This window comes from Callospermophilus lateralis, chromosome 6, assembly GCF_048772815.1.
Source record: "Callospermophilus lateralis isolate mCalLat2 chromosome 6, mCalLat2.hap1, whole genome shotgun sequence".
In the NCBI taxonomy this organism is placed as follows: Eukaryota; Metazoa; Chordata; class Mammalia; order Rodentia; family Sciuridae; genus Callospermophilus; species Callospermophilus lateralis.
Genome location: NC_135310.1, coordinates 35,941,131 through 35,965,099, shown reverse-complemented (window position 1 = coordinate 35,965,099; position 23,969 = coordinate 35,941,131). Strand labels below are relative to the sequence as shown.

The window sequence follows — 23,969 nt, the reverse complement described above, 5'->3', positions numbered from 1 at the left end:
TTCTATAAGTATACTATGAGTATACTATGAGTATACTGAGTGTGGTAGGAACAACTAAGAAATACCTCACATTCTTTTTGAATATATAAGACAATCAGCTTTGAGTAAACTAGAAGAAAATCTTTTTAGAAAAATTAGTTGAGAACAACTTGGCTGAACTGTACTTGAATGCAAGTTGACCAACTCCAAACTGATCAGAATGTGAACAGTTGTTACCTGTAAAGAAATGATGAAAAGATGCTAAAGAGTTTAAAATGCTCTTACATCAAAACTTCTATAAGCACATTGGGAAAATGGCAGATAGATCTAATTTCTGTGAACTCAGGATGACTAGCAAGACATAGACCAATATAACAAATTTCTAGAAAAATATAATTTATCAGAACAGATGAAAATGAAATTCCTACAATCTTACATGAATTTAATTAGAAGACAAAAGGCTTTACACAAGGAAAATCCCAATTTCTAAAGGTTCTATAGATAAATTCTACTTAACTTTGGAAACAGAGTGTTCCAAATTTATGTAGATTATTTCAGGAAATCAAGAAAGGAAAAAAGAGAGAGAGAGGAAGGAAGAAAAAAAATGCTTTCCAACCTATTCCACTGATGCTTTTTTATTTTGGTAATGGGGATCAAACCCAGGGCCTCACACCTGCTAGGTAAGCACTCTACTACAGAGCTACACACCAAACCCTCTGCAAACCATTCTATAAGACCACAGTGATGTTGATCTTCAAGGTCAAAGAACAGTATGAGAGGAAAAGTGCAGGTCACTCTCATTTATAAGCAAAGTTGCGAAACAACTAACTTGGTTTTATCCCTGAAATGCAATGTTGGTTTTGAGATAGGATAGAAGAAATAATGTAGGTAGAAAGGAGACAAAAGGAGACCAAAGAAAGAAAGCTCTGTACTTGAGTTCCTCATGCTTTTCTTCCCCAACTCAGTTCTCTCTCCCAGGTCCTCCTAAGTTTCTGGGAAATCTACACATCTGTACTCATAGTCTTAAATTTACTAGAAAATAACTTATGAAAATTGCCCTTTACACTGTTAATTAACCCACTGATACATGCATTTTTAGAATAAGTTGAGGAAAGGGAGATATGAACCTATAATATAGGGAACTTTCCCAGTGTTAATCTGTTAATGCAGAAGACATCAACCTAAGGATCCTGAAAACAGCCAGACCACTATAAACGGTCTTGTGATCACCAGCCTGATGTCATCCCCACATACTTTCCCATGCCCACTCCTCACCAAGTTGCAAAGAGAAGCCTGAGATCCCTAAAAGCACTTCTTCCTCTTATGATAGCCCACTTTCTCCCTTGAATGTGTACTTTCTGCTTTTCTTACATAGATCTCTGTGTGCCTCAATATCTGAAGCATGCTGAAATTCTTTCCCATCATGCATGTCAAGAATCCTGGTGTCTGGAATTGAGGTTCTTCTCTAGGATCTCCTCTTTCTGGCTCTCATGACAGTTCAACACTAGTAAGACAACTACATGAAACTAAAGAAAAATATGATTGTTTTACCCATTATATTTCACATGCCATCATTCTGCATGTCAATTTAGGGACTACTGTTATAGAAGAGTTGGGGACAGAAAAGAAGTAGGTTTTGAGAAATATAGTATATTAACAACTATGTGATTTTACTTGGATTATCTAAATATGTTTAAACATTATATATCATATTAACCAATAAGATGAAAAGAAGAAGCATCTTATAAAATCTAACATCCTTTTTTGATAAAAAAAATTTGTCGAGATAAAAAGAAAATTTTAAAACTGATAAAGTTATCTACCTAAAACCTAGATCTAAAATAATTTTTTTTGCGGGGGAGGGGGACTACCAGGGATTGAACTCAGGGGCACTCAACCATTGAGCCACATCCCCAACCCTATTTTGTATTTTATTTCGAGACAGAGACTCACTGAGTTGCTTAATGCCTCACAGTTGCTGAGACTGGCTTTGAACTGGAGATTCTCCTGTCTCAGCTTCCACAGCCGCTCGTATTACAGGCATGTGCCACTGCACTCAGCCTAACATAATTTTTTTAAATTAATACATTTTTTAAGAGAGAGAGAGAGAGAGAGAGAGAGAGAGAGAGAATTTTTTTAATATTTATTTTTTAGTTTTCGGCGGGCACAACATCTTTGTATGTGGTGCTGAGGATCGAACCCCGGCCGCACGCATGCCAGGCGAGCGCGCCACCGCTTGAGCCACATCCCCGGCCCCTAACATAATTTTTGATGGTGAAATTTTAAAAGGATTCTCTTAGAATCAGAAACAAGACAAAGTTGCTCTCCTACATTCTTATTCAACCTTATGATATAAGTATGCCAGAGTAGTAAAAGAAGAAATAAATGTAAGGTGTAAAATTTGGAAAAGATAGAACAAAAATTGTCATCATTCAGAGATGATGTGATTGGGACTAGTGCTATAGCTCAGTGGTAGAGCATTTGCCTGTCTTGACTGAGGCCCTGTATTCATTCCCCAGCACCACAAAGAGAGGGAGGGATGATGTGGTAGTTTAAGATAAAACTCAAAATAATGCACACTTAATTTATTATAACTGAGAGTTCTCCAGAGTCATGGAATACAAATACACAAACAAACAAAATGTGATTTTTCACAATTACAAAAAACACCTATAAGGTACCTAGAAATAAAACTAATAAATGATGTGCAAGAAAATTTATGAAGAAAATTCAAAATCATTAGAAAATATTAATCAGATCTAAATAAAAGGATAGGTCTACCATGTTCACAGAAAGCAGCAATATCATAAAGAAATCACTGTTTTCCAAATGGAGCTATAGATTGAATAAACTCTAGTTTCACTATCAAAACCCCAGAAATTTTTAAGAACCTCATAAACTGATCCTGAAATTTATATGAAAGATTTGAAAGTTCAAGAGTAATCAAGACACTTCTAAAGAAGAATAAGGCAGTGATGGGAAGGTATCAAGACATTTTACAACTATGCAGGTAAGGAAAGCTGGTATTCCTGTAGGGATAGATAATTAATAGTGCAACATGGCAGAGCTTCTGACTGAGCCAGGGAGACAACAGAGATGGCATCACTAACCCCTGAGGAAAAGAGGAACTGTTTTATAAAAAGTGCAAGGAATGTTTTTATCCATGAGAGGAAAAGCTTCTTCATGGTTTAAGAACTTCAATGATAAGCAAAACTGGAGGGAGAAAGAAAGAAAGAAAGAGAGAGAGAGAGAAAGAGAGAAAGAGAGAGAGAGAAGAAAGAGAGAGAGAAGGGAGGAAGGGAGGGAAGGAAGGAAGGAAGGAAGGGAGGGAGGGAGGGAAGGAAGGAAGGAAGGAAGGAAGGTTGGTTAAGAATATGTCTTATCAGTTCAGGAAAGGATTTCCTAAAAACAAGAATCAACAGGAGAAATGATTGACAGATCTAACTACATTAAAACAACAAACTTATCTTTGTCAATTACAATTAAGATAATTGGCAAAGTAGTAAACTACAGAATTTATAAAAGATTCTTACAAATAAATAGAAAGAAGGGAAATTTCATGGGCCAAAAATATAAAAAAAAGGAGAAAACAAATATTTCATAAATTTAGAAAAAGATGATCGATTCATCCATAATAAAAATGAAAATCAGAACCAAATAGGATAGCATTTTATTCACAACTGGTTGGGGCAGGGAAAGAAATCTGATCATAACTAATGCTTCTCAGGAGTCTTAAATGGCCATAATCATCTGAGGACAATTTGGCCTTGTCTTACAAAGTTGAATATTTGCTCACTTATGTGAGCAAGCACTTCCACTCCTAAGTACAAAAAGCTTGCACAAATGCATCAAGGCACATACTGCAGCAGCATGATCCATAACAGCCCAAACTGGATTGAATCAAATGTTGGTAGTCAGGAAAACAGCCACAGAAACTGCGGTTCCCTGTCACAGCAGATTATTAAGCCAAAGGAGAAATGAATAAACTCAGTTTAACTTAATAGCTTGGATGAATCTCAAATGCATTACATTGAAAAAAAGCAAGTCATCAACCTAACATGTGGTTTTCATATCTATTAGTAAACCTCAAATGTAAGCCACACTCAAAGTGTGAATTCATGCATAGGTGACAAAATTATTTATTTAAAAAGTGGATGAATGATAAAACTCAGAGCAGTGACCACTTCTAGAGGCCAGTGATGTTGGAAAGGTAAGTGGTGAAGGAGGGGAGGGAACACAGACTCACACAATGGTACATACAGTCAGTGACCCAAATCCCAGTGTTCATTTTATCTCATGAATTACATATATGCCACACATTATCAATTACTCTGTGTATTTCAAATGCATAAAATATTAGTTTTTAAACACGAAGAAAATATTCTATTTGTTAAAAAAAATAAAAGAAACAATAAAAACTTTATATAAATAGTTTACCACTATGAAGTTAATGAAAATTCTGTAATTGCTACATTGACATTTACTACATGTGACATTTACTGCTTCCCCGTACCCCCATCTCATCATGAAACTAAAGTTGTTGGGGAGTTTCTGCCTGATCAGACCTCTGGGATTAACACAATGTTCCTGGGTTGTGTTATAGATTAAGAGCCCTTCATTATCAGAAGATTGTATCAGAATTCAAAATTCTCATTCTTCTAATGATTCATATATTATTAGATATATTATCAATGATTTATATATTACTAGAGCTAAAGGAATTTAGCAATTGGTTGGCTCAGGCTCTCCCTTTACTCTGAACACATTCAGATCCTTAAAGGGGAAGTGAGCTTCCCAGACACAGAGATAACCAGTGATAGGGGTTCCTGAGTGTGGTCATGCTTCTCCAGAATGAAGCCTTGTTCTGAAGGCTGATTTCCTTAATAGTGCATATGGAGGTGGGAGAAGCAGTGGATGATCAATGTCTGGGTCTTTCAGAATTGCAGCTGCAAGAGTTGACTTTGCAACCTGTATACGGGGTAAAAATGGGAGTTCATAATCCACTTGAATCAAATGTATGAAATATGATATGTCAAGAGCTTTGTAATGTTTTGAACAACTAATTTTAAAAAAAAAAACAGCAAAAAAAAAAAAAAAAAGAGTTGACTTTGATGTACCTGTCACTAAAGTATTGGGAGACATGCTCAAGAAAGGACAAAGGCATGAGGCAGGGAAGGGATCACTCCTGACCAAAGAAAATGTGGAAGAGAAGTTCAGGAGTCATCAGTGGGATTTGTGGTTTCAAAGGAAATCAGCATAAATTAATTAGAATATGAACTTCAGTTGCATCCTGACAAAGAGAATCCTCCTTTATCACACCAGTAACACGGAAGGAGCTCTACTCCAATGTCACTGTGACCTATGGCTCCCAGCATTGATTAGAATAGCAGAGCTCAGCTCTGGGCAATTCTGAGTCTTAAGTTGACAGCTGGAACACAAATAAAGAGACAGCTATTCCTAAGGTAGATTTCTACAGAAGATGGAGACTACTTTTGAAACACTAAGACACAGCATGGTGAAAGATGTAGTTATACCTTTTTTCCCCCCAGAAATGAATAAAAACACAGACTGACTTTTATAAAAAAGTAAACATAATTTTGTTCTACATTCTATAATCTAAATAAATTAACAAAGTATCTTGATATGAAAATTTAATAATTCATATGAAAAAATCTACTTTAAAAGTCCTGCATCCAAAGACATCTGGAGTCTATAATTTCTGAACATCATTGGCAAATATTTGGTCATGTTTCCTGAGAACTATGATATTCTTTATAGTGTGTTCTCTTTCTTATTCTCTTAATTCTCCCAAGCTTGTGTGTATCTGAGCCATCCAGTATGGCAGCCACTAGCCACAGGTGGCTTCTGACCAATCTAAACATAGCTGGTCCAATTTGAGATGTGTGCTAGAAACACTGGATTTCAAAGATTTAATATGCAAAAGGATAATGTAAAAAAAAACAATGATTTTTATAATGATTTTATGTTGAAATGATAATATTGTAGGTATACTGAGTTAAGTAAAATACATTATTGAGATTAATTCCATCTGCTTCTTTTTACTTTGTTTAATGCAAAGACTAGAAAATTAAAAATTACATATGTGGTTTGTATTGCATTTCTGTTTGGATACTAGGGCTTTTCTCATAGCAAATTCCAGTTGTCCCCGTCTTCAATTTTGTTGTCATCAAGTAGACTTTGGAAATGATGCTACCCCTGTGGAACCTGCACAGTGTCTCAGTTTAACATACAAGCATGTGTCTCAGCCAATCAGCAGGCAAAGTCCCCTCCACACAATCTTGCCTGTGTTTCCCAGTGCACAGCTGATTCACAGAGCTTTGCAATATTAGTAAATTTGGTGCTTACTGATGGCCCTAATTACATTCTATCCAGAACATAATAAACTGTCAACATTTTTCTTCAGTTTCTGCTGTCTTGCTCTGTTCTGAACCATGAGAGAAACATCTGTGGGAAAGGCTATAAAAATAATTAGTATTTACATAATAAATCATTGTGGGCCAGTTGTATAAAGAAAGGAACAGTAAATGCCATAAACAAAATCTACAGGAACTTGGGTTTTGGTAGATGTTCTTAGCATTTGACCATCTAGGCAGTTTTTGTACAATATTTAATTCTGTTTTATTTCTAAACCAAAGAAAGTAACTCAAAACACTGCTTCACAGCTTTCAAAGGCCTGGGGTACATATATACTGAACAAGTAGGAAAAGAGAATGTTTTAAAGAGAGAAATGAGTGATAAACTTAGTGTTAGTAATTGAACATCTGGTTGTTAGTTGGTTTACTTATTTATTTAGTAATTATTTGAAAAGCTTTGGAATATAAGGACACCCTAAAAACATTTATTAAATCCCTGTCACTGTCCTACACATCATGTAAGTTAAAAAAAAAAGGGAGACACAAATTGACCTCTTCAAAGAAACTGCCATAATATTCCAGCGTGTGTTTGATAGAATGCATCACATAAAAATGGGGCAAAATATTAGTTTGTTTGTGCCATGTTTCAGACTCTCAGAAATGTCTTTAAAACTGAGGCCACAATGAAAATTATCTATTCCTAGATTGAAGACCTGGGGAAAGAATCTCCCAGGAAGAAAAAATAAAAACTGGATGTTTTTCCATAAAGAAAAGTAATTTTTCCCTAAGTTTTATACATTTTTATTACAACCCGTGTTAGTACTTCTCATAGATCTCTCACCCTACCCAAAATGCAAGAACTCAGACCCTGAGTTTACTGGAGAAGATGCCACGGAGAGCAACATCCTCAAGAACATCTCCATCACATCATGAAGCTGCACAGGGACAGAAGAATCACAGAGAAGGACCCAAAGCCAGACGACCATGGTTGGAATCCCTGGTGGCACTCGGGTTGGGCAAGACCATGCTGCTGTCCCTATGGCCCCCAGGCCTTAGAACAACAAATGTTCATTGGTCACACAAAGTATCCATCTTGAGGCTCTGCTCCTCCTCCTCCTAACCCATGAACATGGCTCCATCATCTGAAATGTTGTCAAGATCTCTAAAAGAGAAAGTGGGGCACTGGGGCCTTGCATACTAGGTCTGCAATGTGCATGTAACTCCCGCTCACATTTCATTGCTCAAAGCCAGTCTTGTGGCCAAGTCTAACTTCAAAGGAGTGGAGAATCACAATCCTGCTGCTTGTCCAGAGCAAAAGACCTGGCTAACTTGTTGAGCAGCAGTAGCATCCACGGTCATCTGGATTTCTCATTATGTAATATAGCTTTCCTTATAGCTTTAGCCAGTTTGAGACAAAGTTTTCTGTTAGTCCCAGCCCCAACCATATTAATTGAGACACCAGAACATACAATTCCCAAATTAAAAAAAAAAAAAAAAAGCTTTCTGGCAAAACCATCCTTCAAAAGTGAAGGAGAAATTAAGACACTCTTAGGTAGATAAAAACTGAGAAACTGGGTCAGTAGCAGACCTGCCTTGCCAGAAATGCTGAAGGTGGTCCTTCAGGCTGAAATGAAAGAACAGTAACTCAAATCCACAAGAGAAAATAAAGAGCATGGGAACAATCATTTCATAAGGTAAAGGTCAGAGACAGTACAGAGTATTTGAGACGGTGTAAATGTATTGTGTGTTTGTATTTCTTTCTTTGTCTGGTCCTATTTAAAAGCCAATTTCATGAAATAATAATTGCAAACCTGCATTGAGGGGCCTGCAATTTCTAAAATGCAATTTGTGTGACAGTAACAGCACAAAAGGCTGGAGACAGTGATATAGAAGCAATTTTTTATATGCTACTATAATTAAATTGGTATTAATCCAAACTAGATTGTTACAAACTAAGATGTCAATTATTGTCCCCAGGATAACTACTAAAATAATAATTCAAAAAATACAATGAAAGACAAATAACAAGGGTAATTAACCTGGTACATGAAAAAATATATACTTAATGCAAAAGAATGTAGAATGGAGTAATAAAAGAAAGAGAAGAACATAAAAATAAAACCTCAAAATGACAGACAAATTTTTCATTACTATTTGGCAGATTGGATATTAAAATGATCTAATTTGTAGTCTATTTATAAGAGACATACTTCAGATTCAAAGACACAAATAGGTTGAAAGCAAAAAGATGGAAAAAGATATACTAGGCAAGCAGTATCCAAAGGAGAAAAGAAACAGCTCTCAAACTTTCAGAGAAAAAAAAAAAACTTTAAAACACAAAAGTGTTCCTAGAGACAAAGGAAGAAATTTTATAATGGGAAAAGGTTACATCAGGAAGATATACCAATTATAAACTTATATACACCTACCAACCAAGCCCCAAAATCAATAAAACTAAAACAGATGGAATTGAAGGAAAAAAAAGACAATTCAAACATAATAATTGAAGAATCTAATAATAAATACTTTAAAAATGAATCATAAAGAGAACTACTAGGGAGGTGATATTCAAGGAACTAAAAAATTTGAACAACTGCTGTTTCTGGAAAAGATAACATAGATTTTAGGTCCTTGTTTTTCATCATATGAAATTATTATTATTCATCATGGATACATCATAAAATGAATAATTCATATGACAATTCAAAAAATACAGTGAAAAACATCATAAAATGAAGACTTCTTAGAAAATGAAATTTTAAAAATTGTGAGAAAACATTTGATAATACTAAATTACTGATTTTAAAAAAAGAAATCAAATGTAGATTAAACTAACAAAGATAAAATAATCTATGTAAATAAAGGTCCTGTCCCTAAGATTTGGGAACTGTATTTTCTAAACAGCATCAGCAAATAATTGGTCATAAACCAACTAGATAACAATTAAAAGCCTCCAAACTGAGACAATTCCATTGAGTTAGGAAAAAAAAAAGAAACCAGAAGGGGCTGGAAGTAGGACCCAGTGGTAGAGCATTTGCCAAGCAAGCACAAGGCCCCAGGTTTAATTTCTAACACTGAAAAAATAAAAAAGAAAAGAAAGATAATATAGAAAAAAAGAAGCAAATCTGTAGCTGAAACTTCAAAGTCCTTCCTGTACTGCTCAGGAACACATTTTTCACCAAGCATCCAATTTAGAGTGAATTTACCCTATAAAGACAGAATATTTTCAAAAGAGATGAACAGCTCAACCATGAATTTGAAGAGCTGGGTATCTAAAAAATAAAATCATTGTGTTTTAGGGAATTTTGGAAAGACCTCTGGCTATTGTCAAATTCAACTTATTTCCCAAGAACAAAAAAGTTAATGATAATAGATTGAGAGTGCTACTGGCTGAAAGGGATTTTTGTGACTAAGAAAAGAACATGCATACATTAGTCAAAAAAACAAAAAGATATTAAGGAAGAATTGAAACATTTCAAAAAGTATGTCTACATGTTTATGCTTCAATGTGGCATTTGGTAGAGACCTGAGAGAAAGGTTAAATGAATCCACTGGGTGAAGGAGGAACGAAGGCCAAGAAATGAGGAGCATCAAGCTGAGAATAATGTTCACACTCCAAGTTCTGGTGCCCCATGCATATCCTAGGGACATCTCCTATTCCAGAGTCAGGACAAAAGGAGCGAAATCCTTCCATCAGGCCCTCTCCATCTCATCACAGCCAATCCTCCACAAGAGTAAGACAGAACATGTTCTGGTGCTTCTCACACTGGCAGATGCTCAAAACCTTCTTTTGGTCCACCTATGTGTAGCACCCCTAGCCGGGGCTATTTCTTCTGCAAGAAGAAAGATGCTACAAAGAAGTCCTGGGTACTTGTTCATGAGAAGATGACCCATTGTCTTTCCCCTTATTCTGAAAATGAGAATGGCCTACCCAGAATGCTCTCCACTGATGGGCTTCCCTGATGCAGCATGCCCTCCATGATAATCCAGACCACCCTGAGTGATACTAAGTAATAAACATACAAGAGTAAAGTGCAAAATGGAGTGGCATAAGAAGAGACTGACAGACCAATGGAATTAGAGAATTGCCAGGACACACCCAGCTCTATTAATAAATAATAAAGGGACACTATAAACCAATGAGAAAATGATGGATTGTTTAGTTATTGGTGTACAGAAAGTAGTTCACTATGTAGAGATCCCTATTTAATATAAAGATAGATTCCAGATGAATTAAACATCTGAACATGGAAATTTTAGTACATACACTTAGAGTAGGAGAGCATCCTTGTGGCTTAGGGCATGGGAAAGACTGCTTCCTACAAAGACTGCTTCCTTTTTCCTGTATTAACAAGAAAAAGATGCCAACCCATTAGAAAATGGGCAATAGACTTAAAGAGATAATTTTCTATGACAAATTCAAAAGGCTAACACATATGTGAAGAAATGCTGGTTCATTAATTATCCAGGGAAATGCAAATCACAAGAATGAGATTATACTTTATACCTATTAGTCTTGGCAAAGTTTTGTAGGTCAGAAAATGCCAAGGGTTTGTGGAAATATAGGGGTATGCGCTGCTGTGGGAGTGAATCTAGTAAAGGCATTCTGGAGGTAACTGGTCACATTAAGTCTATGCATGCCTGGTGTCCCTATCAGTTCACTTCTAGATGTATAGTCCAAAGTGATAACTCATCACCCATAACCAGATAAGTATAATGGTATTCTCTGGAGTGCAATTTGTACTGGGGAAGAACAGAACTTGAGGCCAGGAGTACTTCATATTGCTTAGAATTAATGAACCAGAGATTTACAGAGCAACATGAGTGAATCTTAGAAAGAGTATTGGTTTTTAAAAAAGTGAACTAGATGAGCTACAGGATACCATTCACATTAAATCAAATGTATACAAACCCAAGTGACAGTACATCTTTTGAAGCACCAGACATATATGAAATGTTTAGAATGGTTGTCCACAGCAGAGGTGGAGTGGCAGGAAAGGCAGATAGGAATAGGGATAAAAATTAATAGATAAAGCAAAAGAAAATCCTAACAGAGGACAGTGATAAAGTGCCATGAAATGAGGAGTTTGATTCACTTAACTTTAATTAACCTGAGATGTTTTACAAAATTTACTACTATATAAAGGAATCTAGTATATTGATGATCAGCTCCACACAATTCCTGTGAGGTTTTGAAACCAATGTTTTCATCATTTAAACAAGATAATGTCATCAGCTTACAAAATTACTCAAATTAAATCTACTGTTTTGAAAACCGAAATATATCTCTTTATAAATATACAAAGATGAGGATAATAAAAGGCAATTTAGAAAAGGAAACAGATTTATCAATTCACAGGGCTACATATTTCTTGGACCTAATTCATTTGTACCTGTTTGCTCTCTCATGGTATATTTTCATTGCTCTGTGCTTTTTTTCTATGTTTCAATTTGTTTCCTTTTACACTAAAAGTCAATGCATAAGAAGTGATGATACAGTTCTGTACTAATTGCACAAGCATACGAGCAGCAACAAGAGGTCTGGGAATGAAAAGGCTCTGCATGTGCATGAGTGTTGGTGAGGGGCGGTTACTGGGGATTGAACCCAGGGATTCTCTACCACTTAGCTATATCCTCAGATTCTTTTATTTTTAATTTTGGGACATGGTCCCGATAAGTTGCTGAAGCTGGCCTCGAACTTGCTGTCCCCCTTTATCCTCCAGAGTAACTAGGATTATGGGTGTGAACCACTGCACCCAGCTTAGAAAGGCATTTTTAAGCACTGAAAAATAACCAGCATTTTGTGGGACTGTGACAAGTCTAGCCACCTGTGTAACATTGTGAAATTGTTTTTAGCAGTGGGATAAGAGGAACCAGCCACACTGACTCACAGATGTTGCTCTGGCATTTCAGATGATCTGGGCTTTGTAGCCAAATAGAAAGCAGAGCTAAACTCACAAGAGATTTTGGAAGGTAGAGGGTTGGGACAAAAAAAAAAAAAAGAAAGAAAGAAAGAAAAAGAAAAGTGTGGCTCAGAGCCTATGGAAGCCCACATCACAAAACTCAAATCCCTACCTTCCTTCACTGTGACATCTAGTTTCTTTCATCCTCTCTCCAAAAGGACAAACAACAGCAGAAATAGAACAACTACCACCACCACAACAAAACTAATTAAAATCTCTTTGCCTTCCATATCCCTTCTCAAGATCTTCCAGCTAGCCCAACCCACTTCCCTGCCTTTGAAGGCACAGACACAGACCACTGCTTCCTGGTTATGTCAACATTTTTCATCTCTGTAGCACATGAAATTTTTTCCTATGGAAAAATTGTGCGCAGACAAGGAATTTTAAAAGATCTAAGAGTTGCCCAAGGGTGTCTTAATCTAAAAAACTTTTATATTCAGAAATCTTCAGACATTAAAAAGGAGCTATCAGAAGAAGGTCAAAATGGAGATTGAAAGAAATCTATGCAATCAGACTGGAGGATAGAATTCCATGAGTAAACCAGGCACAGTGCCTCAGGCCAGCCCTTCCCCTACTTGGGAGGCTGAGGCAGGAAAATTACAAGCTGGCGGCCAGCCTGAATAATTAAGGAGATCCTGTCTCAAAATAAAAAAAGGTTGGAGATGTGATTTAGTGATGGAGTACTTGCCTAATATGCCCAAGGTCCTAGGTTCCATTCCCAGTACCAGAAAATACAATTCCGTGAGGTAAATTCAAAGTATGGGAGTCTCTCATTCCCACTATTCTCGGTGCTTATAAATTTGCTTTAATCATCAGGGAGGGTACAAAATACATGGTTTCTGTAATATTTCAGTATAGATTGTTTTCCATCCTTTAATGTTTTTGGCTTTGTAGAACATGAGATCATAAACAGGCTACAGACATGAAAGAATCAGCAATTTGCAGCTCCATTTATAAAGGAGGGAAAGTAAATCCTTCCAATTGTATTTGTTTGCCAGGAAAAATGTTGTCTCTCTAGATCTGAAAAATGGCTAATTTCTTTTTTTTTTTTTTTAGCTCAGTTTACAGGAAGGTACAAAGTAAATTCTATTGCAACTTAACATCTAACCTTGATATATTCAATTCCTTATTTTTTTTGAAGCAAAGACCCCTATGTGGGTCTCAGCAGGATTTATCCTAGGATTTAGGCTCATCTGGAGGACTAGAAGGGGCAAACTGGAAAGTCTACAGGTCCTTAGGCGTTTTAAGAAGGAACAGAGTGTAAAAACTGGTTCAAAGATGATGGATGTATCAACAAAAGAGAGGATGCTGGACCAGCAGGTAGGGGAAGGCCAGCATGGATTTCTGTGTCAACGAATATGACCTATTGCCTCCCTAGATCCTGAGACTCAAGGCCACCTGACCTCTACAATGCTTGAGTATTAAAACTTGCTGATGCAGTAAGGTTGTCAAGAAGATGCAGTGTGTTACAGAAGGACAGGGTGGGAAATCATTTCAGGTCCCAGAACTCAAGGGCTACTTCATGTTCTTTGAAGGCTATAACAAAATGACTATGAGATCTTCAATAGTATTCTTGCTAAAAACTGCTTTTGACACTTCTCTTTTAGAAATATGACTTACATTCTTAACCACACAAACCATTGTTTTTAATAGGTTCCTGACCACACCTCAAATTTTAAAAATTATCTGATTTTGTTGCAATGATTTTAAATGCTAATTTTTTTTATTATTCCTTAATCAACCAATGAGTCAAAGTTGTCAGAACATTTAAGGATTCAATCTTACTTTTATCTGGACAATTTTAATTTCATCAAATCTTATATCAGCAAGAGATTTCCTTGTCTGGCCTCTTCGGTGTCCAAATTTGCACTTATTTTTTATTACTTGTTCATCATCTTCTATGGGTCTTCGGACATATTTAAAACGATCTTTGAGGGCTCGTTTCCATAAAAACTGCATAAAATAACAAAGCAAGCCAGTTAATCCTAGGAGCTTAGAATAATTCCATATAAACAATAAAATATTTGCCTGTGATTCTTGGGCTTGAAATTATTTTCATATCACAGTAACAGAAGTGATGTACCTATTCTTTGATTTATCCTTACAATAGTCTTGTGACATTGCAATACAAATTATAATCCTTAAATTATAGCTAAGGAAATAGAATCAGAGAAAAAACTATTTTCTTAGGAGCAAATGGGGATGTCACTGATATAACATTAGACAAGTGTTTGGCTTTTGGATCTTGCCATTCCTGGATTTATGGCTCAAGTTCCAATAAGAGTATTCTCTGCCCTTCAGAAAGCACTGTGACCTATGTTGGGAAGACCCAGGATTGAGTATTAGCTCTAATACAAGTGACCTTCAACAATTAAACCCCTGTAGCTTTTGTTCTTTGACTATAAAATGGAACAATAAGAGCTGTCCTCAACTGTACTGGGTTTTTAAAAAGTATTTTTAGTTGTAGATGGACACAATATATTTATTATTTATTTATTTAGTGCTGAGGATTGAACCCAGTGCCTCACATGTGCTAGGCAAATGCTCTACCACTGAGCTACAGCCCCAGCCCCTATACTGGGTTTTTAAGAGAATCAAATGTATAGCTACTCATTGAAGGTATTTATAAACTGCTGATCATAAAACCCTGGGACAGACTGGCCAGGAGAGCTGCAGGCTGAAGTTGGGGCTGGCTTTAGCGCAGATTGGGTTCCTGGGCACATGTGCATCAGAGATGTTTATTACCTCCCACAAGCCTGTGGTCTCTGCTGTGGCTGACATACAATAGCAGAGAAATAATAGATGGCTTATATTTCTCTTAGCCCTGAAATATAAACTAGAACAAATACATTTGTTTCTCATACTTCCTACAGCTCTGAAGGGCCTCTACACCTGCTAAACCTGGCAGAAGATATTATTGCAATCAACTGCTAGGACATTGTTGAATTGCCAACTTCTTTTTCCTAGCTTCTCCCATCTCTCCTTATTAATTGGTAAGAAGAGAAAAAGAACCAATTGAGTACAATTAATGAGTATTCAATCAATGAGTATTTACTGAGCATAGATACCTTTGGTGGACAGACTCAGTAGAAAATATTTGTGGTATAGCATAATCATCCCTTTTCTCTACACTTTTCCAACTAGAGGATATGAAAGTTCTACATTGATAGAGTTCTCCTAATTACTCTGAAATTTTTTTAAAAAGAAGTCCTGAAATTATGGGCCTGTTGTGACACATGAAGCAAACCACAACATCAAAGCAAATCTTTGTTCAGTATTTTAAATCCAAAATATAATCATTAGAAAACATTTGGACAAACACAGAATGTAGACCATCTGACACAACAAGTGGACTACATTGGACCAAAAAGTAAATGTCAGTAAAGACAAAAATGGTTAGAAAGACTGTCCTAGGCAAAATTAAATAAGTATAATAGCCATATGCAATGCATAATCCATGATTAGGTTTTATAGCAAAAAAAATCTACTTTAAAAATATTTTTGAATAATTAGAGAAATAGCAATACAGATTACATGTGATATTACACAATTATTTTAATTTTCTTAGGTGCAAATTGCATAATGATTATGTAGAGAATTGTTCTTATACTCTTAAGATATACACTAAGGTATTTAGAAATCACATCTGTATCTTGCTTTTAAATGCTCATCTAAAACAAACATGAGAGAAGAATCGAAAGTGTGGCAAAATGTTAATAGCTAATGAACAAAGATCAATTTTTCTTATTTTTCCCCCCAGTACTATGGATTGAGCCCAGGGATGCCATTAAATATGCTAAAATGCACAGGGCTAGATGACAACTCCCACCACAAAAATTATCTAGCACTAAGCATTAATAGTGTAAAGGCTGAGAAACCTTGATTTAGTTGAAGGGTATATGGTATCACCACAGCATTCTAATTATGTGCAGATATGAAATTTTTCAAAATGAAAAGTTGAAAATAAAATTAGCCCTAAAAGTAATCAAATGCTTACTTTCTCCCCACCCCTCCACACAAACGTTCTTAAAATTTTTCTATACTTTGCAATGTAACACTTGTGGGGAGAATTTGAGTAAGCACCCATCCATGTACCAGTTTCCACTTCTCTATTTCTATACTTCTAAGTGTGAAAATAGCGGCCACAACCTGCTAAGCAATTTTCCTTGTCTCTTTCTCAGTTAATCATCTTTAGTTAATGCCACTGGGAACAGATGTGGGTAAAATGCACTTCAGAGCAAAGTAAGCACTGTTTATTACTCTGTGCATGTCTCACTTTGATAACCATAAAAGTAAAGGTCAAAATGTAATTGGAGAGATATGGATTTGCTTATATATGTGCAAAGATTCTCTGGAAGGAATCTTTAATAACATTGGTTCCTTCTGGATAGGATAGCTAAGTGGCTGGAAAACTGGGGTAGGGACTATTCTATCTTTTTTAAACTTTTGAATTTTGAACTAGGTAAGTGTATAATTTATTCAAATAGAAAATTTAAATTATTTTAAAAATTCAACCATAGTCATCTCTTGGTATCCACAGAAGATTGGTTCAGTAGCCCGTGGCAGACACCAAAATCTATAGGTAATCAAGTCTCATATAAAATGGCATAGTATTTGCATATAACCTACGCACATCCTCCACTACTTTAAATCATCTCTGCATTACTTGTAATACCTGTTCCACTATAAATGCCATGTAAACAATTGTTTTATTGTATTGTTCAGGGAATAATGACAAGAGAAAAAGTTTGTACTTGTTCAGTACAGATACAACCATCATAAGCCTAATTACAAAGCATAGTATTCAAGGTTTGTTGAATCCGAGGAGGTGAAATCTGTGAACATGGAGGGCTGACTGTATTTCTATACACAGTAGCACTGATATCGATACTAATTCAAGATATAGTTCCTGTATCTTGAATGTCAAAGGAATGCTGAGATTTGATTTTATCAACCATATTGCAATGACTACAATGTTGAGACCCCAGGTTTTGATGCATTATTTTCTTTTATTTTAGAGAAACTTTTGGTAACTTTAGAGTGTGTTTTATAGGTAGCAGCATATTTTAGAAAAGATGGCATCCTAGAAGCAAGGATTCCTGAATTCTAGTCTTGGCTTTACAATTTTACAGTTTCTAGATGGGTGCTAAAATATATTTAAAGCCTTTTCTCCTTCCAGAAAATCTATGATTTTATTCATTTATAATGAAACACATTCTGAAAATATGAAATGACAGGAAGGAAGAATGGAATGGAGGGAGGAGAGGGAGGAAGGGGAATAGAGAGAGAAAGAAAAGAAAACATTCAAGCAAGCAAAGGCCTTAAATGATGTTGGCATGTATCTTTTTTGTTCAATTTGAAACTAATTGCTTAAACCCATGTCTTAAGCACAGCAAAAAAGTACTTTCTGACAGCCCAGCCATGTTAAGATACAGGAAGATATATATCTTACTTAGCTATGATTACCACTGTCATATAGAAATACAGGGATAGTAGTAGGTTTTTATGTACACAGAACTGTATTTCCCTATAATCGTTTATTAAATCATAAACTGCTAGTGCAAATCATAAGCACTCAACCTTTTATTGTAATCTAAATATTTTTAAGTGTATAGTCCACTAGTACTAAGTATTTTTATACTGTTGTACAACAAAGATCCCAGTCTTTCAAATTCAAGAAACAGGCAGATCCATACTGTTGGGTTTGTACTGAGCAGTTGTTCTCAACCCTGGATATACATTAGAATAATTTGGGGGACTTTAAAAATTACTCATGTCAGGGCCTCATCCTCAGAGCCATTAAACCAAAAATCTCTGGGTCTCCTGAGGTACAGTCAGAGTTTAGAACTGCTGCCCAGATATCTTGGGGTGTCTACTCGAGTCAGGACACTAGAGTTGTGAAAGGGCAGGTGAGATAGGCAAGCAAGACCTCCAAGCAGACAACTTCCCTGCTGGCTCTAATCAGAGGGCAAGAGACAACTGGTTGATGACAGCCACGACGCATGTCATCTCTCTCCTTCCTAGAGGGTCACATAGGAGCTCCCAGACTGCTTTAAGAGAGGGACAGAAAGATGATGATGGGCAGACAAAGGAACACAGGTGAGGCAGAGACAGAGAAGTTATCACAGGGGGGTGAGAGAGGAGAGGAGGAAGAGAATACAAAGCCAAGAAAGAAGTAGGGACAGTCAGAAAGAGAGAGAACCAAAGGAAAAAGAATATCAGAATCTAAGTGGACAATACAGGCTATTATCTTAAGATGGACTCAGATGAACAGGATGGTGGTGCCATGTCATTACTTACAAAGCCACAGCCATCCTCGTCCAGGAAGGGGTGGGCCTGCAGCAGGGCGTTGACCACGTCATTGTATTGCTGTGTGGTGGGATACCTGTTCATAACAGGGAGATAGCTTTCATTTCTAGCAGTCCATATTCAAGAGGAGTCTAAATTGCACTGACTCCTCTTCAAATCTTTCTATAGAACAAAATAGACATTCAACTGTTGGCATGTTGGACTTAGTTCCAGTATGTCACTCAAAATCTGAAGAGACCTCATTGCAAGTGAGTTCTACACTACTCCAAGGCAGACCCTCCCCCAAACCAGCAAGTTTTCCCTGTTATCACTCACAGTGAGCCTTCCAGATACTTAGTCATGTCGGCCTGGAGAAACTCAATGATCCTTATCCTCATGCTGTGATCTGGACATTTCTGCTCTGCTAACATGCATTTGACATCATAGGGAAACTCTGGTAAAATGTAGGATTTGGTCCACTGTAATGCTTTATTCCTTGCTAGAACATGTTTCATATTTCTTCTGTGAAATGAAAACACACAAGAAATGAAATTCTAATCCAAACATATATGCCATTTATTAGTTCTCTACACCCTGAGAACTTTAAACAAACTTCCTGAAGCCTAAATATATGAAGTCATAAATTCATCATATATCCATTCATCTATCCACAAATTTTGAAGTCTCTCTTTTCTTTGCCTTTACACACATATAAGTACTTGTAGTTCTGGAAAAATGTGTCATAATAATATAGATTTTAGAGAAAAGCCTGAAGTTGGAAAGAATGTTAACCCATATATTTTGAAGAGGTAACAGGTAAAGCATAGCTCAAAACTGAACAAGATATCTAGCAGAAAGAAAAGAAGTTGCAATTCAGTAAAGTAAATGAAACCCACAATAAATTAGTCTACACACCTGATTAAGAAAATTCTAATTAATTCCTTCATCATTTATAGTGAAATATAAGGTCCACTTAATTTAGTTGGTCTTTGGCCATCTTAATAAGATGAACTTAGTTTTTTGGTTAAAAAATAAGTGTATCAGAGATATTCTGATTCCATTCACATGACAGCTCTACAAAACAGGATGGAAAATTATAACTACAGAAAGCAGATCAGTGGTTGCCTGAGGCTAAGGATGACCCAAATGGATTGTGACAATGGTTGCGTGGCCACCTAAATTGATGGAAATTAACTGTCTGTACCCTTTAAATGGGTAAATTTTATGTCATGGAATTTAAACATCGATTAGGCTGTTTATAAAATCAAATATCAGAACCACTTTAAAACCTCATAGTGAGTGGTGGATTGTTGAGTGGGTATAAAGAAGAATCTAAAGTAAAATTTCTAAGCAACAGTTAATCAAAAGCACTAGAACACTGTCAACCTATTCCATTAATAAGATTGATTGGGATGGAAGGGACGGCGTAGTCGCCCGCCAAGTTGAAGACAACAGAGAAATTTCTTAAATTAGCCTAAGTAGGTTACTTTTCTAATGATGATGGAGTTCTTAAAGTTCAAACAAAATCCAGATGAGCTTTGAAAAGTCAGGCTTCTTTGAGCATTTTAGGTCACCCTTTATAAGAACACAGGAGTTATAATGGACTATGGGGAATGAAGCAAGCAGGACAAAACACTTTCATCTGTTTTCATGGTAAGTTCCTTTGGCCTTCTCCTGGTTGGCAGTTACTATATCAGTGGTGAAAAAAAATCCTAAAAGAAGCACATAAGTAATTTAATACTGGATTTATAACAGCAACAGATAATTCTCAGACATAAATCTCTGCTTCAGTCCAAACTATTTGCCAGTGTATTTCTCTCATTTCATTCGTTCATTCAACCAATATGCATCAGGAGTCTACTATGTGGCAGCTACTCTCCTACAGGCCATTTTCAACTACACATTTATTATTTTTTTCCTTATTTTTTCTTCTATGGCCAAATTATCACTCCCTTATCTGTGAGACCAAGGGTTATAAAATAAAGGCAATTTTTTGTTGGCTGTATTTCGTGCCTTCCCTGGAGTTTAAAAAAGGTGATTTAACTAGGCAGATGTTGAACTTGGTTTAGTTTGTTTCAGTGTCTATATCCTTTTCCCCAGTGGATTTCAAGCAGCTAAGCTAGTTGCAAGCTTATTTTAGGCTTTGTGGTTACTTTCACTCACTTCACACCACATAATAGGTATCTTTGATATTCTGATATTATAAAATAGGGCTTGGTACAATTTTTATCTGTTATATATTTTTTTCTATAAGTCTTTTCAACATTATGATAGGGACTATAACACATGGGATTATTTCTACCAAACACCTAGAATGTAGCTAGAAACACAGGATCTATTGAAAACAGATACTTTCATTATGTTCAGATGAGTTACTAGACATGGAGGCATTGAATTTTCCTTTTCTTTACATTAAAACAATATAGCAATATTCTGAAAGTGGCTATAGTCCAAACTATGCCAACTAATTTAAGTCAAAGTGAGAATTACACAATAAAGGTGACTCATCAAACTAATAATACATTTTAATTTGGAAGCAGATAAACTGTAGGCGTAATCATTTTCATCTGTAAAATTTAATTTGCTTTGGAATTTTTAAAAAATCCTTGATTGTTTTGTTAAAATTATTCATAATATCCTTAAAAAGTTAGAGTTGGGCAGAGTACCAACAGAAGTCACTCTAAAATAAGAGCAAGGGCAGAAAGCACTCTCAAATTCAGAGGACATTAATATTTCTGCTCCCACCTCAAAGCCAGGGTCTTTGGAAAAAATCACCACCACAAAACCACAGATCTCCAATTCAGTGAATTTCAATATTGGGTGCACAATAAAGTCAACTGGAAAGCTTTGAAAACATGTTAATTCCTAGGACTGACCCCAGTTTAAATGAATCAGTCTACTACTTACTAAACACTCAGTTTATATGAGTAATAAAAGTTTGTATCTTAAATAAAATAAAACTTAGAGTTAAGCTGACAATTTGATAATTGGCAGTATCGTTATCACATTTAAAACATTTTATTGACTATTGACAAATGATTATGTATTTATGGGGTCAAAGTGAAGCTCTACGATATATCTATACATGATATGCAACTATTGAATCAAGCTAATATATTTGTCACCTCAGATTCTTATCATTATTTCTCCTTTCTAACTGAATGAAGCATTACACTCTTTGATTATGCATCAATGTTTAAAAAGAATGATGGGGGTTTTCATGAAAAAGTTCAACATTGACTCTCCAACTTTGTCTTACTATAAAAAGAGTAAACAATCATTTGATTTTTTCTGCTCCAAAAGAGCAAAAAGTATGATCCAGTGGGGTTCTCAAAGGATAAGGAATATGGTCCTGTTAAGAAACAGGTCCAGTTGAGTGCCAACTCACTCAGGAAAAATCTGAATGCACAGAAGAACACAAGAGACTCAGATGTTACTTGAGAGAAGAGCTATTTTTTTTTTTACATTATGCATGCAACATTGCTTAATAAAGTGATATGTAATGATTTTTGCTGCAAGAATGAATGAGGTAAGCTGGAAGGCATAGGTTAGTTACCCTGCAGGCTCTATTTTCTCTGGCAGTTGTGGACATTTCAGTGGTTTCTTAACTGCATTCACTATCCCAGTAATCCAACTGCCTATTTAAACCCTAAATATGTCCCTCATATCAGCCCCATCCTGCTCTGACTTAAGCTCTTATCTCAGTCTCTTCTCAATCACTTTAATGAGATTGCATCCTCAAAAGTCAATAATGATTTCCTAGTTTACAAACGTAGGGACTTTTTCTGTGGCCCTTTTCAAGACCTTTCTTATTGGGCTTAGCCCTGTTGACCATTTCCTCATAACCCTCTCTTCCTCACAACTCTTTTTTCTGCCTTGACACTATTTTACTTTCCTGTTTCTCTTCCTATCTTTCTGACAACTCCTTTATTTGCTAATTTATTCCTCCTTCACATTCTCTGGGAGTTTACAGGTGGTTTTGTCCTTGTTCCTTAATCCTCTGTATTGAACTAGGCTTTCTCCCTCAGAGAAGTTACCCAGCGCCACAGCATCAGCTCTGACTCTTCTTCATTAGTGGATTATAAATCTGTCCCGAATATTCTTCTTTCCATGTTCCACTCCAAATCTCTAACTCGGCTGTGGCCCTCAACAAATGCCATGTGAGGACACAGAGGGAAGGTGGCTGTCTGCAAACCAGGAAGAGGATCCTTATCCCAAACTAAATTGATCAGCATCTTAACCTCAGACTTACAGCCTTCAGAACTCTGACACACATAAATTTCTATTCTTAAGTCATCCAGTCTGTGGTATTGGGCTATGGCAGCCTGAGCTGACCTATATACTACACTTCAATTTCCTTGGTTTTATTATTTTTTTAACTGTTAGCAACTCAGGCTTAATATCTTGACTTTTTTCTTGTTTTTGTTTCTCACACCTAGATGTCATGAAAAATTCTGTACATTTTATCTCTTATATTTGTGTACTTCTTACTAGGGTTCATGCTCCTACACTAAGGCAAACATTCATCTCACAATTTCAGCAGTCTACTAGGCGAGCTCTGTTTGGAGTAGTCTACAAAGCTCACAGTGGATCAACTATTCCACACATATTAACAATAAATATTGACAAATTTAAAAAAACTGAAAACATTGACGATTGAAAAGATGTAAGATCCTAAAGACAATCCTACACTTCAAAGAGGAAAATATTGACTGTTTCCCCTATTAAAGCTTTGAGCCTGAGAGCAGACCTCATGCAGACTTGCTAAAACTCTAATAGAAAACTTGGAGTTTTTATGAGTGACTACGCTAGTGACAGCATTCAGGACAATCAACTTGTGGAAAAGTGGAGGAGAATCAGAGAATTGCAGAAAAGAAAGAGCTAATGAAGTTAACCTCAAAAATTGTTCAATCTTAGGATGATCCTGAACCACACATGTACATATCCCAATCAAAGATAAAAGAATTAAACAGATTTAACTGACATCTCAGAGAATTTTTTTTTAAAGTCCAATCAATTTTACTGTCTGTTAAAACAAAAAATGTTCTTTGGGTGAATAGGAGTTATTCAAACATCTGCACATTGCAATACTCACAATGTCCAGTACACGATCTAAAATTAAGTAACACACTAAAATATAAAAACAAACAAAAATTGTGACCCATTCTTTAGAGTAAAGATGAGCAATAGTGTGTGATGTTGAGATGATCCAGATGTTGGCAAGAATTTCAAAGTAACTAATTTAACAATGTTCCGTGATTCAAAGAAAAACATGCTAGAATGATTGAAATGGTAGGAAATTTTAGCAGAGAGACAGAAGTTATTTAAAAAAAAAAAAAGAGTAGAATGGAGCATAAAGAAGAAA

General features: G+C 36.0%; 1 protein-coding gene across 3 annotated transcripts in view; it reads right to left on the bottom strand.

The window, feature by feature from the left end:
- Samd3 (sterile alpha motif domain containing 3) overlaps positions 1-23,969 on the bottom strand; it is a 46,848-nt gene that overhangs the window by 9,146 nt on the left and 13,733 nt on the right. For 2 of the 3 annotated variants that reach the window (XM_076859742.2, XM_076859743.1), the window contains exons 4-6: positions 18,941-19,126; positions 18,617-18,701; positions 14,102-14,269 (exon numbers count right to left, since the gene is read on the bottom strand). In XM_076859742.2, the coding sequence (XP_076715857.1) occupies positions 14,102-14,269; positions 18,617-18,701; positions 18,941-19,126 (439 nt within the window). The remainder of the gene's footprint in view (positions 1-14,101; positions 14,270-18,616; positions 18,702-18,940; positions 19,127-23,969) is intronic. The other variant, XM_076859744.1, reaches the window with a different exon arrangement.